The sequence below is a fragment of the Pleurodeles waltl genome, chromosome 6 (assembly GCF_031143425.1).
Source record: "Pleurodeles waltl isolate 20211129_DDA chromosome 6, aPleWal1.hap1.20221129, whole genome shotgun sequence".
Taxonomy (NCBI): Eukaryota; Metazoa; Chordata; class Amphibia; order Caudata; family Salamandridae; genus Pleurodeles; species Pleurodeles waltl.
Genome location: NC_090445.1, coordinates 1,422,418,637 through 1,422,436,544, shown reverse-complemented (window position 1 = coordinate 1,422,436,544; position 17,908 = coordinate 1,422,418,637). Strand labels below are relative to the sequence as shown.

Genomic DNA, 17,908 nt, shown 5'->3' with positions numbered 1-17,908 from the left:
CCTTGTTCCTCTGAATAGGAACTAATTTTCAGTTCGGATGCCGGATGTTTCGGCACCGAAACCTTTTCTGCTGCTTTTTTCGGCTCTGACAAAATCTTTTTGCTTTTTGGCGTCGTGCCCTCTCAGTGCCGACCAACTTCGGTGCCGCTGTCTCGGTGCCGAATCTTTTCGGAGCCACTCTCTCGCGTCCGAGATTGCTGCGTGCCTGTATCTCGACCGGAGTCGGATGACTTCGACACCAGCTCGCCCTTTTTCGGTGCCGATGGACGGTCACCTACTTTTCAGGATAAGCCATGGCCTGTTGGCGGTGGCGTCCCCTGGGCTTTGGCAGTCTTTTCGTGAGTTTTTTGTTTCGACGTCTTACTCACGGTTTTCGGCGTTTCTTCGGGATCGACCTCCTCCGAGTCCGAATCCTGGATGGAGAATGTTTCTTCCTCCTCCTCGAAACACCCTTGTCCTGACTGCGCAGACGCCATTTGCAGTCTTCTTGTTCTCCGGTCCCTGAGTGTCTTCCTCGACCGAAACGCTCGACAGGCCTCACAAGTATCCTCCCTGTGTTCCGGTGACAAACACAAGTTACAGACCAGGTGTTGATCTGTACATTTTGGACAGAAGCGGAATGGGGTCCGTTCCATCAGCCTTGAAGAGACACGTGGCCGGGCCGACCAGGCCCCGACGGGAATCGAAAAACCCCAAAGGGCCACCGGAGCTCTTCTCAATTCGGTGTCGATCTGTTGTAACTAACCCGATACCGAACGCAAACAATACCGACGATTTTTCCGAGATTTTAACTAACTTTCCGACCCGAAACACGGAGCGAAAAGGAACACGTCCGAACCCGATGGCGGAAAAAAACAATCTAAGATGGAGTCGACGCCCATGCGCAATGGAGTCGAAATGGGAGGAGTCCCTCGGTCTCGTGACTCGAAAAGACTTCTTCGAAGAAAAACAACTTGTAACACTCCAAGCCCAACACCAGATGGCGGGATGTGCACAGCATGTGTATCTGCAGCTACACATGCCATCGAACATATAGTTTTTCGTGCATATTTCATACTTTATATGTGTGTATTTTATTCATGCTCCGGGGTCCCGGCACAAGGGCGGGAATATTCAATGTTTATGACTATTGATGAGGATCCCCTGGAAGAGAACTAGAGCATGCTAATGCTCTTGTTAAGTCTTGCCCACGCTCTGACTTCAGCATCAGGATAATTCCAGAGTGCAAGTTACCTTGTGAGGATTCAAATCCAGACATAAAATGACCAAAAAAGCTGTAGATTAAAATCAAGGTCGTGGCTACTCATTCACTAGTATTAAACGGTTAGTGGATTCCGATATAAATAAAATTACCACCACAAATGAATTTTGGCATCCAGGACGTTGAGGTCTCTGCCCACAGGGTGAATCCAACTTCACCCTTTTGAGGGAAGTTAGAGGGAGAAAAGAGGTTTATAGTTGCACTGTCCCTGCATGTATGACAAGGCTAAGAAGACAAAAGGTTCTGCATGTGGATGAAGGCAGATCAAGCATGGATGAGGGAGACAAGGGATACATGCACAAGGAATAAAAGTTATGTTTAGGGTAGAAAATAGATGTGTAGAAAAAAGGATGCATCTTTGGTGTAGGGATGGAGGTGCTTTTCAAATCCGCATGGAGATAAGAACTTGTATTAGGGAGAGAAGCATATGGAGGTATGTTCAGAACGGACTACACACACACACACACACACACACACACACACACACACACACACACACACACACACACACACACACACACACACACAGAGTGAGACACAACATTAATGGCCTTTTGCAATAAACTGCTTATAGAATACAATGTAAATATGAAAAGTGCAGAGTTCAATTTAACAGGAAGTTAGTCTGGGTACATAGTTTACATTCTTTTTGATGAAATGTTTAAGAAATGTGTGCTTCCACAAACAAGAGGAGCAGGCGCATCAAATGAGTTGTACCAATCTTCTTAACAGAAACTTCAAATCACACCCATGACATACTGTGACTCATGTACAAAGCACTTACCTGGCCTCAGGGTCTGGGTGTAACCGACTCCGACTAGGCTGGAGTTATTTACTTTCACCTGAAAGACCATAGAATAAGGATTTAAAAAGAAGCAGATTAAAGAGCAGTGTATGCAGAAGAAAAGGATGCTTTAAGAGGACGTAGGGCATGAGGAAATTTTCTGTTGTGGGGTGGAAGTGGGGGGGCGTCTGGACAAGCACACAAGGAAGGGTTTTAGGAGATTATAAATGGGTAGCAATGGCACAGCAGCAAGTAATCCCCCTCCGTACTGCGGAGGAGGCCTTATGCAGAAGGGTGATCCACACCAACAAGTAGAAAAAGGGGACTGGTCCAACCGAAGATACTTCAAAGGTTCCCAAGTTACTATACATTATGGATCAAGGAGGCACTTTAATTTAATGCAGCACAGATCCAAGCCCTTTATCGGGGACCAAAACATTTGAGGTAATACTTTGGAACTCACACTACAACATTAAAAAACGAGAGGAAAACCAACCCTATGTTTATGCCGAAACACTTGTCTCAATAGTGTGACTACAGAAGGCTTTCTATAAGGAAGCTGCTACCTACGTTCTCTTCCCCAATAAGCACATTAGACTCACGGAGATGGCAGCAGACGGATCCAGCTGGTACTTGGCAGCTACTCCAAAGCGAGTAGTGTTGTTGCCTGCTGTCCAGGCCAGATTGACAGCGGTGTCTAGACTGTCGCTCACTTTCTGGTAAATGGAGCCCCCAAACTCTGATCCATCGTTGCTGTGAAAAAAAAAAAATGTACAAGTTTAGGAAATAATTGTGTTAGGTAAATGCAGAATTGAAACCCATCTGTACTGATAAGAGGGGCACGACTGCAGGCCACTGTAAATCGACAAGTGAATGTATTCAAAGATGTCTAGTCATTTCCAATAATACACTTTTCACGTTAACCTAGTTTCAATATTAAAGCAGTTACCCTTGTAGAATAAACAAAAATAAAGGGCTGCTCAAACACTGAGAATGAAGAGCTCATGCACCTACTTAAATATTAAATTGTCAGAAACTCAGGCAAGCCCCTCTACTGGTAACGAGGTGCAGGCAAAGGTGAAAATCTACTAAAATCATAAGGCAGTCCGAACAGGAAATGCCTGGTGTTAAAATGGAGGTCGTCTAAACACATTTCTACAACAAAAGGAGACGGCCGCCAACAGAAAATAAAAAAAGCACGGGTTCAGTAAACTTGCCTGAGCGTTGGGGCGGGAAATATCGGAGATAAGAGTTCTGAAGGATTTCACGTTCAATGACTTGCAGCACATTTCGTATAACGCCTGCTGCAGATTGGCCATTACACAGCAGTCTTATAGCAGTCACAACAACTTTTGATGTCTGAGCCGTAGACATTTCATCACTACGCAAAATCTGTACATAGCTGGAGCTTATATATCTGCAAAGTCAATTAACGTTCAGAATTTATGGAGCTAAATCAGTCTGCACTGTCTAAAATTCATTTTCAAAACCAATATCATTCCAAGAGTTTCATTTACTTTCCCCTATGACCAACCTTCAGAGGGCAAGTATCACATGCACTTACACAGTGGTGTGAAGCTGGAAGTCACCGGTTTTATATCCAACGGAAAAGTTATTCTTGGAGAGCTTGGATTTGGCACTGTCAAAAGTCATCTGGTATCCAGCTAACCAGCCTTCATAGCCAAAAACAGCAGAACCATGGATTGCAGGGCCAGCAAAATCAAAGTCCACATCACAGCCGAGGTTCACATACTCGCGTTTGTAAGCGGTCTTCACCTTGGCACTCTTCTTCCTAAAAATAATAAACATGCCATGAAACAGTGGCTAAGTATTACATGAAATGGTGAATGCAAGGGGATAATGAATAACGGCCCACTGTGACTTTTGTAACATACATTATCAGTCTCTAAATGCGTGCAGGCAAAAATGTAGAGGCGACTTTATTGTAGGGATCTTTTTCCAAATCACTCACAAACAAGATGGTACTTAAGAGATATTTCAGCATTTTCTGTCATTAAACTTAAACCTAAAGCATCATTGAAATCATGACTGCTGAGCTGCATATCACCCACTGAATGGTGTTAAGGGACAGCGAGTCAATTTCCACCGCGGGATCATTCAACTGTAGACTACAATAAAATATTCTCTAGCTTCTACACTACAATGTGAAGGAGAGAAATGTTTCCTACATAAAATGTTGGGGTGCAATGTGTGTGTCATGGCACTGAGGCGCTATAATCAAACAGCTGCTTGAATGTCAATTAAGGGGACCAAAAAGGCTTTCTGGAACAATAATGCACTATTTTGTTTAGGTTGCACAAGGAGCGCCCTTCAAGACTGAGAAAAATTTAACAGAAGAATCGCACACAATTTAACACAAACCAAGCAAATGGCAGTAGCACGAACACCACTGGGGATGGGAATCTACACCAGCTAGGAATTAAGTCCTTTACAGTAAGAACGCTAACAAAAGGAAGCTAAAACAGCCCGCCACCTAACAAGAAAAGCACGCATTTGCAATACAATGGGTCTCGCATTTGTTCGACTTAGAGCTATTGGTGTTGTAAAGTCCTAACCAGACTTTTCTTGACAAGTTGAAAATGAAAAGTAATACAGTTTTACATAAGCTAGCCGATTTAAAGCCCCATGCCATAAGCGTGAAGGAGCACACAAAAGGAAAGAGAAGTTTGCTTGCAGTCAAACGTATCAGCGTTATGCAATTATCTATGTAACAGGGTCGATATCATGCAAAGCGCTCGACTACTGACCGTCGAGATCACCCTGCGTAGGAAATAAAAATAAAAAGTAGTCCAGGAGCCATGCAGAAAACATGGAGCCTCGTATGTTTTCAGTAGTTTACCGGTGCTCTAGAGGAGGGCTAAACACCAGAAAAGGCATGACGTATGCATGCCTTTCACCAATTAAATCAAGCTAATTTTAAAATAACCAACAAAACTGATGGGCGTCACTAAAAGCCCACAGAGAGATTACAACAGGGGCCAGAGTGCTTGCACGCTTGACCCTAACAAATGTGTGCGTGTGTTTTTTTTGGTGGGGGGGGGGGGGGGGGGGGGGGGGACTGTTGAGAGGCAGGAAGCCTACCTCCTGCATGCCCCCCCAAAAAAGCAAAGAAACTGCAAGAGTTGTAGACTGCATGGATGCACTAACTACAGTTCAGGAAAGGCAACTTTGTGGTCCCACAGAAAACATAACGTTTAGAGAATAGCAATATCAACCTCATCAGTCAGCGCATGTCCAAGGACATATTGCCGCAGTAGCCAGAAAACAGCGTAAAGCAGTGGCCATTCGATCATCAGTTTTACACAGCCCCGTGAAAACAGACAACGACCCGCACTTTTGAAAGCTGGGACTGCAGTCAGTAAGTGCAACATGGTTATCTGAGCCAATGTCAAGTAGCTACCTGCTGTAAAAATGATATACCTTGTGTTTTATATGGTTTTGATTCAATGTACATCACACTTGCAGCACACGGAGCCTCTACAAAAAAAGGCAAAATCTTTCAATTGAAAATAACAAACCCCAACTAGAAATGGTTACTTGTAGTCTTGGTTCCTCATCGGTGGTCTATACTGAAGTCATATCTTAGAATAATCAAAAACAACTTGTAACACTCCGAGCCCAACACTAGATGGCGGGATGTGCAAAGCATGTGTATCTGCAGCTACACATGCCATCGAATATATATATATATATATATATATATATATATATATATATATATATATATATATAATGTCACTTACCCAGTGTACATCTGTTCGTGGTATTAGTCGCTGCAGATTCACATGCTGTGCACATCCCGCCATCTGGTGGTGGGCTCGGAGTGTTACAAGTTATTTTTCTTCGAAGAAGTCTTTTTTCGAGTCACAAGACCGAGGGACTCCTCCCATTTCAACTCCATTGCACATGGGCGTCGACTCCATGTTAGATTGTTTTCCCCGCAGAGGGTGAGGTAGGAGTTGTGTATGCTAGTAATAGTGCCCATGCAATGGAGTGAATACGTATGTACATAATGAAGTTTAAAGTAATATATTTACAAATTTACAAATGTTCAAGATCAACTTCTAAACGGCTACAGGCTCCCGGGGAGGCGGGTGGGCGCATGTGAATCTGCAGCGACTAATGCCACGAACAGATGTACACTGGGTAAGTGACATTTTCCGTTCGATGGCATGTGTAGCTGCAGATACACATGCTGTGCATAGACTAGTAAGCAGTTATCTCCCCAAAAGCGGTGGTTCAGCCTGTAGGAGTTGAAGTTGTTTGAAATAATGTTCGTAGTACAGCTTGACCTACTGTGGCTTGTTGTGCCGTTAACACATCTACACAGTAGTGTTTGGTAAATGTATGAGGCGTAGACCATGTTGCTGCCTTACATATTTCGTTCATTGGAATATTTCCTAGAAAGGCCATGGTAGCACCTTTTTTTCTGGTTGAGTGAGCCTTTGGTGTAATAGGCAGCTCTCTCTTTGCTTTAAGATAGCAGGTTTGAATACACTTAACTATCCATCTAGCAATGCCTTGTTTAGAAATTGGATTCCCTGTATGAGGATTTTGGAAAGCAATAAATAGTTGTTTTGTTTTTCAAATTAGTTTTGTTCTGTCAATGTAGTACATTAGTGCTCTTTTGATGTCTAATGTATGCAGTGCTCTTTCAGCTACAGAATCTGGCTGTGGGAAGAACACTGGTAATTTTACCGTTTGATTCAAGTGGAACGGTGAGATCACTTTTGGTAAAAATTTTGGATTTGTCCGTAGAACTACTTTATGCTTGTGTATTTGAATAAATGGTTCTTGTATGGTAAATGCTTGAATGTCACTCACTCTTCTTAGAGATGTGATGGCAATCAAAAATGCAACTTTCCATGTTAAATATTGCATTTCACAAGAGTGCATGGGCTCAAAAGGTGGACCCATGAGTCGTGTTAAGACAATGTTGAGGTTCCATGAAGGAACTGGTGGTGTTCGTGGTGGTATAATTCTCTTTAGGCCTTCAATAAATGCTTTTATGACTGGTATCCTAAATAATGAAGTTGAGTGCGTAATTTGCAGGTAGGCTGAAATTGCGGTCAGATGTATCTTTATTGAAGAGAAAGCTAGCTTTGACTTTTGCAATTGTAGGAAGTATCCTACTATATCTTTGGCAGATGCGTGTAAGGGTTGAATTTGATTTTCATGGCAGTAATAAACAAATCTTTTCCACTTATTTGCATAGCAGTGTCTAGTGGTAGGTTTCCTAGCTTGTCTTATGACCTCCATACATTCTTGTGTGAGGTCTAAGTGTCCGAATTCTAGGATTTCAGGAGCCAAATTGCTAGATTCAGCTATGCTAGATTTGGATGTCTGATCTGTTGTTTGTGTTGTGTTAACAGATCTGGTCTGTTTGGTAGTTTGACATGAGGTACTACCGAGAGGTCTAGTAGTGTTGTGTACCAAGGTTGTCTTGCCCATGTCGGTGCTATTAGTATGAGTTTGAGTTTGTTTTGACTCAATTTGTTTACTAGATATGGAAGGAGTGGGAGAGGGGGAAAAGCGTAAGCAAATATCCCTGACCAGCTCGTCCATAAAGCATTGCCCCGAGACTGATCTTGTGGGTACCTGGATGCGAAGTTTTGGCATTTTGAGTTTTCTTTTCTTGCAAATAGATCTATTTGTGGTGTTCCCCACATTTGGAAGTAAGTGTTTAGTATTTGGGGGTGAATCTCCCATTCGTGGATCTGTTGGTGATCCCGAGAGAGATTGTCTGCTAACTGGTTCTGAATTCCTGGAATAAATTGTGCTATTAGGCGAATGTGGTTGTGAATCGCCCAATGACATATTTCCTGTGTTAGGAGACACAACTGTGTCGAGTGTGTGCCTCCCTGTTTGTTTAGGTAATACATTGTTGTCATGTTGTCTGTTTTGACAAGAATGTGTTTGTGTCTTATTATGGGTTGAAATGCTTTGAGCGCTAGAAATACCGCTAACAGTTCTAAGTGATTTATGTGAAACTGTTTTTGCTGTATGTCCCATTGTCCTTGGATGCTGTGTTGATTGAGGTGTGCTCCCCACCCTATCATGGAAGCATCTGTTATTACGTATTGTGGCACTGGGTCTTGGAAAGGCCGCCCTTGGTTTAAATTTATAATGTTCCACCATTGAAGTGAGATGTATGTTTGGCAGTCTATCAACACCAGATCTAGAAGCTGACCCTGTGCTTGTGACCAATGTGATGCTAGGCACTGTTGTAAGGGCCGCATGTGCAACCTTGCGTTTGGGACAATGGATATGCATGACGACATCATGCCTAGTAGTTTCATCACCAGTTTGACTTGTATCCTTTGATTTGGATACATGGTCTGTATCACATTGTGAAATGTGTGAACTCTTTGTGGACTTAGGAGCAACAATCAACACAGCAAAAGGGATTGCCACTCCAAGTATTGCTGTGTTTGACACGGCAGAAGGTGCGACTTTGTGTAGTTGATAGAAATCCTCCACAAACTAGGTTTCTCAATGACCTATTTTGTGTGTTGTGAACACCGTCTTAGCGTGTTGGTTTTGATTAACCAATCGTCTAGGTACGGGAACACATGTATTTGCTGCCTTCTGATATGTGCAGCTACTACTGCTAGGCATTTTGTAAAAACTCTTGGTGCAGTTGTTATTCCGAATGGCAACACTTTGAATTGGTAATGTATCCCTTGGAATACAAACCTTAGGTACTTTCTGTGTGAAGGATGTATTGGTATATGGAAATATGCATCCTTTAGGTCTAGTGTTGTCATGTAGTCTTGTTGTTTGAGCAGTGGGATTAAGTCTTGTAATGTAACCATGTGAAAGTGATCTGATTTGATGTAGGTATTTAATGTTCTGAGATCTAGTATAGGTCTCAGACTCTTGTCTTTTTTGGGTATCAGAAAGTACAGGGAGTAAACTCCTGTGTTTATTTGTTGTTTTGGTACTAACTATTGCTTCTTTTTGTAGCAATGCCTGAACTTCTAGTCCTAGAAGATCTATATGTTGTTTTGACATATTGTGTGTTTTCGGTGGGATGTTTGGAGGGAATTTGAGAAATTCTATGCAATAACCATGCTGGATAATTGCTAAGACCCAAGTGTCTGTTGTTATTTCCTCCCAATGTTTGTAAAACTTGGTTAGTCTCCCCCCCCCCCCCCCCCACAGGTGTTGTGTTGGGGATTTTTGACCTTGAAGTCACTGCTTGTTTGGAGGAGTTTTGGGACTTTGAAACTTCCCTCTATTCCTTTGAAATTGTCCCCCTCTATATTGTCCCCGAAAACCTCCCCGCTGATACTGGGTCTGGTAAGTGGGCTTTGTTTGTGAGGTTGTGGCTTCTCTGGTTTGCCCTCGAAACCCCCCTCGAAATTGTGTCTTTCGAAATGTGCCTCTGCTCTGTGGGGAGTAGAGTGCGCCCATGGCTTTGGCCGTGTCAGTGTCTTTCTAAAGTTTTTTGATCGCAGTGTCCACCTCCAGCCCAAACAACTGCTGTCCGTTGAATGGCATATTCAGCACAGCTTGCTGAATCTCTGGTTTAAATCCTGATGTACGCAGCCATGCATGTCTCCTTATTGTTACAGCTGTGTTGACAGTTCTAGCAGCTGTGTCTGCAGCATCCATTGCTGGCCGTATCTGATTATTGGAGATACCCTGTCCTTCTACTACTTGCTGCGCTCTTTTTTGGAACTCCTTGGGTAAATGTTTAATAAGGTGTTGCATCTCATCCCAATGGGCCCTATCATATCTGGCTAGCAATGCTTGCAAATTTGCAATACGCCACTGGTTTGCTGCCTGTGCCGCCACCCTTTTGCCTGCAGCATCAAATTTTCGACTTTCGTTATCTGGAGGCGGTGCATCTCCTGAAGTATGAGAGTTGGCTCTTTGTGCGCTGCTCCCACTACAACAGTCTGGTGTAAGTTGTTGTGTAATGTACACTGGGTCTGTTGGTGGCGGTTTATATTTTTTTATCTACTCTTGGAGTAATGGCTCGCCCTTTAACAGGCTCCTCAAACACTTGTTTGGAGTGTATTAGCATTCCGGGTAGCATAAGAAGACACTGATATTGGCTGTGTGTGGACGACAGTGTATTAAAAAGAAAGTCTTCTTCAATGGGCTCTGAATGAAGGCTGACATTATGAAATGCAGCTGCTCGACACCACCTGTGCGTAGCCTGTACTATCCTCTGGTGGCGATGGTTTAGATGGATAGCATTCTGGACTATTATCTGACACTGGTGCGTCAAAGGTCCCATGCGTCAGGGTCATCTTGACTCATTCCTGTATGAGTTGGAGATTGCTACCGGTGATGGTTGCGGAGAGTGATGTGGGGATGGTGGCGGTGTTACTTGTTTAGCCACCTTTGCGTGTGGCTGTTTGTCTTTGTCTTGGAAGGCAAGCTTGCGTTTCATTTTGACTGGAGGAAGAGTGCTGATCTTCCCTGTATCTTTTTGAATAAAGAGCCATCTTTGTGTGTGATCTGGCTCTATTGCCTGTAATTCCTGTCCAAATCTATGTGTCTTCATTTGTGTGGACAGTCCTTGTTCCTCAGTGTAGGAACTTGTTTTCGGTTCCGAGGCCGGATATTTCGGTACAGAAACCTTTTCGGCTGCCTTTTTCGGCCCTGACAAAACCTTTTTTACTTTCGGCGTCGTGCTCTCTCGGTTCCGACCCGTTTCGGTGCCGCTGTCTCGGTGCTGAATCTTTTCTGAGCCACTATCTCGGGCCCGAGATTGCTGTGTGCCGGTATCTCGACCGGAGTCGGATGACTTCGACACCAGCTCGCCCTTTTTCGGTGCCGATGAACGGTCACCTACTTTTCGGGTTAAGCCATGGCCTGTTGGCGGTGGCGTCCCCTGGGCTTTAGCGCTTTTCTCGTGAGTTCTTGGTTTCGACATCTTACTCAGGGTTTTCGGCATTTCCTCGGGATCGATCTCCTCAGAGTCCGACTCCTGGGTGGAGAATGTTTCTTCCTCCTCCTCGAAACGCTCTTGTCCTGTCGGCGCCGACGCCATTTGCAGTCTTCTTGCTCTTCGGTCCCTGAGTGTCTTCCTGGACCGAAACGCTCGACAGGCCTCACAAGTATCCTCCTTGTGTTCTGGTGACAAACACAAGTTACAGACCAGATGTTGATCTGTATATGGATACTTGTTATGGAATTTTGGACAGAAGCGGAATGGGGTCCGTTCCATCAGCCTTGAAGAGACACGTGGCCGACCAAGCCTCGACGGGGATGGAAGAAAACCCCGAAGGGCCACCGGAGCTCTACTTAATTGGGTGTCGATCTGTTGTAACTAACCCGATACCGAACGCAAACAATACCAACGATTTTTCTGAGATTCTATCTAACTTTCCGACCCGAAACACGGAGCGAAAAGGAACACGTCCGAACCCGATGGCGGGAAAAAAACAATCTAACATGGAGTCGACGACCATGCGCAATGGAGTCGAAATGGGAGGAGTCCCTCGGTCTCGTGACTCGAAAAAAGACTTCTTCGAAGAAAAACAACTTGTAACACTCCGAGCCCAACACCAGATGGCGGGATGTGCACAGCATGTGTATCTGCAGCTACACATGCCATCGAATATATATATATATATATATATATATATATATATATATATATATATATATATATTTTTTTTTTTACAAAAGGTTTGGAGAGTATCATGTCCAATCTTATTCAGCCTTCTCCTAAACCTAAAAGCATTTTTTCATTACATTTTCACCAACCCAAATTAAGAACGTACTTCAAAACTACATTGCAATTCCTTTATATCAGAAATGCTGCCCAAGTCTACCTATAATAATGAGAGGGAAAGAGGCATGTACCTTTAGGATCACAAGAGTTAAGCACCCTGTATTTTTATGAATTCTAGAGGTTTCAAAGCCCAAGATGCATTTTACTGGTAGTTGCTTCGGTCAGTTCGCTTTGGTAGGTATGTAGGGCTTTATAGCAAATAACCTGTCTGGCGGTTAACCTACACCGCTGAGCAATAGTCAGATGCAAACTGGATGTTTAAGCTTGTAACAAATATCACTGGTGTAAAACAGGGACTACAAGAAAGAAAGCATTTTGTATAGTAGTCTTAACCGATAGTCAAACATAAGAGTAACAAGCACAATTACAACATTCTGCAGCTTTCCTCCACAAGGGAGAAGGACAGCAAGTTCAAAAGGCTATTGTTGTGTAGCCATTTTAGTTATAGCCCCATGCATGTAATTGTAACATACTAGGCCTGCTGCTGTGCACTTTAGCCTAGATATATTTTATTCGGCTTCACTTTATTGTTACAGTAGCCACTTTTACAGTCTTGTTTTATTTCTATCTAGAGGTTTTTGCCAAGGCCAGCACTGTGTTCTCAAACAAGAAATTCTTGCTCACTACGTGCTTTTTCCAGGGCAGCAGTAAGATAGGTTCCCGATGAACGTGGTATAAGTATTGTCTCTGACATTCATAGAAAAAAAAAAAAAAAAAACACACACATCCTTAGGTACATTCTCAGAACATCAGCTGTTTTATTATAAAAACACTTTCCTGTCCCTTACACGTTAGAGGGAGATTCCAGCCAGAGAATCACGACAGGCCTTTGCTCCGGTATGGAGGATGATGTCTTCCCAGGGGAACCTGGAGGGCAGAATTAGAGCTTAGCACGCTGTGCTCTATTGTAGCCTAGGAAGGGAATTAGTCCATCGACTCTAATGACAATATGGTAGCGTAATTTCTATGTTTTACTCTCCTTGTCACAATCTTAATCTTGTCATGCTTTGCTATCTAAGATGCAGTCGCTTTATTAAAGCATTATTGTAACCTATACTTCCTCAGTTTGTCATTGTGTATGGGAGACCAATGTAACTGAGATGAGGCCTGAGTGACCACAGTTTCCCTGAGAAATCAATTATGTCATGCGCTTGGCTGCCCAATCAACCCGCCCTTGGGTGGAGAAGAGGCACTACTAGTTAGCTGGAGCAAAACCCTGATTGGAGCGACCGGTGTCACCTGTGGTGGGTCAGACTCAGTCTCCCACACCACAGGCGATTCTGCCACTCAAAATCCAGTAGTCTCATTGGAATTGAGTGCCTTCGTGACACTATTATACAGTTCTCCAAGGCAGAAGAGATTCTTATGGCTGCTTGACATACACTTTAAGACCTGTATGAGCTGCTGTTTGTGTTGGGCTGGGTCTGCCTTCATCTGTGTTCAAGTTGTTGCTGTCTTGTTAAGAAGCGCCGAGTTTGTCGGTATACCAACTTGTTTGAGACATGGTCCTGGGCATCAGCGGGCAACGTGTTTAAGTTGTCGATAGATTGTGATGGTGTTGCCGGGGGAGGTTTTGATCTGCAGCTGTAGTGCCATAGTGGAAGAGCTTCTATCCTGGTGGTATTGCTGTGGCAATGGGCGGGGGGGGAGGAGATGGGGGGGGAAAGACATCCCAGGTTTTCGGCCAGGGAAGAGCAGGTACGGTAAGAGGTCACGAAGGATGTCCTAGAATTCGGCAGGGTGTCTAGCATGGCATCAAGTGTTGAGGAAGCGGCAGGTGGGGAGGCTAAATTGGAGGGAATAAGGTAAGGGTGGGATGGTAGCACGTGCACAGCAGAGATGGGGCCAAATAGGTTTTGCAGTGGCACTCTAACTTTGATGATTGTGTTACTACAGGAAAGTGCCACCCCTCTATGCCGAGAAACTAGGAACAAACCCTAAAATATGGAAATATAATTGCAGAAAAGATAGGTATGGAAGCCTACTGCCTCTGCTATAGTTTCATAACATTTTACAGTTTTTAAACAGTGATCTTCCTAGCCCCGAGGAGAGCCTTTGACCCAATTGGGCAACCAATACTGCTGAGACATCTAGGCAAAATCTTCTTATGGATTCGCAATATATTTTTCAGGAAACCGAATAAATTCATTTTTTTGTCTCTGCCAAAGAACCGTAGAATTATAGGAAACTTCCACCTCTCGCCCTCTTACAAAAACCCCTCCTATGGGCATACCCTCTCGCCAGACATTTTCATACAAAAACAGATCCCTGCTTTCATCCAGAATAAAATGCACCAAGAGCTCCTAATATGTGGTAGCGCTCATCTGAGAGGTATCTATCTACCTCAACTGAGGAAAAGACACCTGTGATGAAGCATGCCACTAGTTTTTTTTTTTTTTTTTTTTTAAACGGACAATGGAACACAGCAAGAAAGAGCTCTTAAACTAGGATTAGCCAAGTCCAATTGTATTCATCAACTTTTTTTTTAGATGCTTTGTAATGCACTTCCACACAAGAATGGAGTAAAAATTTAAAACAAAAGGGTGTGCAGTGGAAGGGAAGAGAGACAGGAGATCCACTGTTTGGAATTGTACCATATTTGTCCAGATGAGTTAGCGGAATGGTCGACTGACAGACAAGTATCCAGAGCCTCTCCTTTGATTGTAAGAGTACCTATGTGGTTAATTCCGCTAGTAAAACTATCAAGGGGGACTGAATCCTCTGCCTCTGATAATATCAGGGACTTTACTTTTATATTTCTACAGAGTATTTTTCTGGTCTAATTTGCATCTGTCATTCAAATTTTACACAATCTCCACTACGGTCTTTATCCTAAACATTTGCTTCTCTGTGTGCTGTCCAAACAGAACAGAGCCAGAGAATGGAATGATAAGATGTTCAGCCGGCATCAAGCTTGGTGAAATAGAGCCCATGATGATCGGCTAAATCATGCCATTGTGTTTATTTAAATAAATTTAAAAAAATATTCAAAGTATCCCTTCACTTATTACTTGATTGACAAAGACAACCTTTCAAAAAAACTTCGAGGAAGCTAGTTTCCACTCTTTGGGAGCTCAAACACAAACGTTAGTGCAGACTCCCACAGGGATTGGCCATATCCCCTAACATTACTTTCACACTAGCAGGAATGAGTTAAGGCAGTATCACTCATTTTATTTCGTGCAGTATCCATCCTACTGCTTTCCCTGTCAGGAGGCAAACAAGAGCAGATGCTTTTAGGCAGGAGAAAAACGTTTTCCATTCCAAGAACCTGGTACAAGCTGCAGTTTAGGCCTGGGTGTTGCTCTTGGCTGCTGTGTCTCCATAATGACCATACTCTCATAGGAGACTTTCAATGGGGTGTTAAATTTAAATGCCTCCTCTACCAATACAACTTTGGCGGCGATATCTACTGCTGAACCTAAGGGTGAGCAAGCATATGGACAAAGCTTTCAGGGATCACTGCATGTAGCGGGGAATCTACTGGAAGCCGCATCACTCTGGTGCACACTGGTATAATATAAAATCGAGGGACTGTTATGTGGCACAGACAATGAGATTCTAGTCAACTTAGACCTCGAGGCATTGTACTCCAGTATACCTCAAGATGACGCAGTACAGGTGATCAAAACAGTTTTGGATTCAAGACCTAGACCCCACACCATATCAACTGAATTTGTAGTATCCCTAGCTTTGCCAGAAGATTTTTTTTTTTTTTTTGCATTCAAAGGTAATTTATATCTGCAAGTGAAAGGAGTAGATATGGGGTATAAATTTGCCCTGGAGAAAGCTAACCTGTTAATGGCTATTTTTGAGCAAAAGTGTATAGATACATAAAATAATGAGAACAGATTTCTTCTTTATATCAGACATTGGTACCAATGATGACTGTGTATTAATTCTGAGGAGAGGGGATAACACCAGGTTCATGAGTGGTTAAACAGGATTTCTGACTTGCACTCCACAAAGTCAATGGATAATATAAACAAAATGATCATTCTCTACCTCTTTGGATATTTGCATACAAAATCCACTGATCATAATACCCTCTTACATTTCATGGGCGGGCATCTGCAGCCGCTTAAAGAGAATATGACATATGGGCAATTCTTCTGGATTCAGAGGAAATGCACAAATAAAAATGATTACTTTGCGAATGCTGAACTACTGATCCAAAAACGTAGTCAGAGAAGATATCCAAAGAAACTTGTGAAGGCAGCATCAAAAATACATTACAAAAGAGGTCCAGCTAAAATAACTACCACAGCATGGACAGGAAAAAGGATTTCCTGTTATAAAACCCTCTCCCACCACAGTTAACCCTTGGTGGCAAGCTTTATCATTGGGTTTCTTCCTGTTCTGCTATGGAGCGGGGTATGCTACGACCTATGAGATACTTGGCAGCACTGATGTAGTCTCGTCAATGTGAATCAGAGGAGTGATAGGAGTGGTGGGGTCTTGGGTGAGTTAGGCATGGGAGGCCACCATCTTAGGGAAGTTGGTGGTCTAGTGCTGCACGCTTTAGCATGCCAAGGTGCAAGAACCGCTGCACATTTAAACTCTGCTCGCATGTGAGCATTCAAATTTCAGACCCATGGGAGGTGAGCATTAGGTACAGCGCAGGAGAGTCGCTTTCAGGAAGTAAGTGCCTTTTGAACCTTGTTTATAATGCGCTACAAATAAGGTAAGATGAATGATTCTAAAACTTTGCCAAATCTTTAGAGAGGGACTACAAGCACACCACCCTCCCGGAGGAACTATGATATGAGAATCCAAATACTGCCGAGTAGGTTACGCATGCACAATGTGTGTGCTGTTTGATGTGTTGCACGTGTTTACATGTTTAAAAGTTTCAAATGTAGTATGTCTTGTACTGTTGATTGAGAGAGTACTTTAGTCTCAGTCCTGTTAATCACGAGTGCCGTTTCCCACAAGTGGGATGCAGTTTGCAAATAGGTGGCACCACACCCACAAACATATAGCAGCCCATTACAAATGGGGGCTATGATAACTACGCCTCTCTTGTATTTCCACAGGTATCAATGAAGGACATCATAAACGATAGGTATCATCTTATGACAGCACATCAGTAAGGTGAATTCACCATATCACAGAGCATGTATCAGTTATGCTTTCATTAGAGATAGTCAAATAAGAGTGGCACCAGGGAGTCCCCCTTGGTACTGAAGAGGAGCCTAGGGGTAAGGCTCCGGAACATGTAGACTAGTAAGTCAGGTACATTACATCTCCCACTTCCACAGCCGCTTTTTAATCATACTGCCTCCACGAGATTTATTAAATCATTGGAATTATTAGGAGACAGGTATTTTTAACTCACCTAAGACCCCACCACTCCTACCCCTCCTGTGATTCACATTGACGAGACTACATCAGTGCTCCCACGTATCCTGTAGGTCGTAGCACATCCCGTACTGTAACGGGAAGAAACCCAATGATGAAGCATGCCACCAAGGGGTAACTCTGGTGGGCGAGGGTTTTTCTAACAGGAAAATAATTTATCCTGTCCATCCTGTGGTAGTTCTTTTAGCTGGGCCTCATTTGTAATGTTATATAGGCTATAACGAGGACAGACCCAGCCTCTCAACCTCCTTTTCCCTCTGTTTAGCATCTAAAAAGATGCCTGGTTCACCCCCAGAGAAACCCTCCTTGTACCCAAGATGAGCACAAAGGACACACCCATGACTTGTGTCATTACATATAACCCCAAGCCAAACAAGGTTAAGAATATCATTTTAAAAAAAACTAAAAAAATAAATAAAACACTGTAAAATTTTGGTGGCCGTAGATATTCCAAAACCTTTGTTTTTATTTAAGAAAGGGCCCAAACTACGTGACAAGCTAATGAAAGCACACCAGCCAGGGGAAAAGCAGAAAGGGCTTCGTGAAATGTTTTAATTACCACCAGTGACAGGATATTCTAAATACAAGAACTGTACAGCCTGTCGCTTTACCAGAGAGCCAGAAAAGCCTCACATTGAATGGGCAAGTTAATCAGACACGTTTTTCAACGTGTAACACAAGAAATGTAATTTACTGTATACAGTGCCCTTGCAAGTTGGTCTAAATA

At 43.2% G+C, this 17,908-nt stretch overlaps 1 protein-coding gene across 2 annotated transcripts in view; it reads right to left on the bottom strand.

Annotated features, from left to right (window-relative positions):
- The window catches only part of VDAC2 (voltage dependent anion channel 2), a 118,562-nt gene that overhangs the window by 32,795 nt on the left and 67,859 nt on the right, over positions 1–17,908 (bottom strand). For both annotated transcript variants that reach the window (XM_069240792.1, XM_069240793.1), the window contains exons 6-8: positions 3,610–3,837; positions 2,648–2,798; positions 2,046–2,103 (exon numbers count right to left, since the gene is read on the bottom strand). In XM_069240792.1, the coding sequence (XP_069096893.1) occupies positions 2,046–2,103; positions 2,648–2,798; positions 3,610–3,837 (437 nt within the window). The remainder of the gene's footprint in view (positions 1–2,045; positions 2,104–2,647; positions 2,799–3,609; positions 3,838–17,908) is intronic.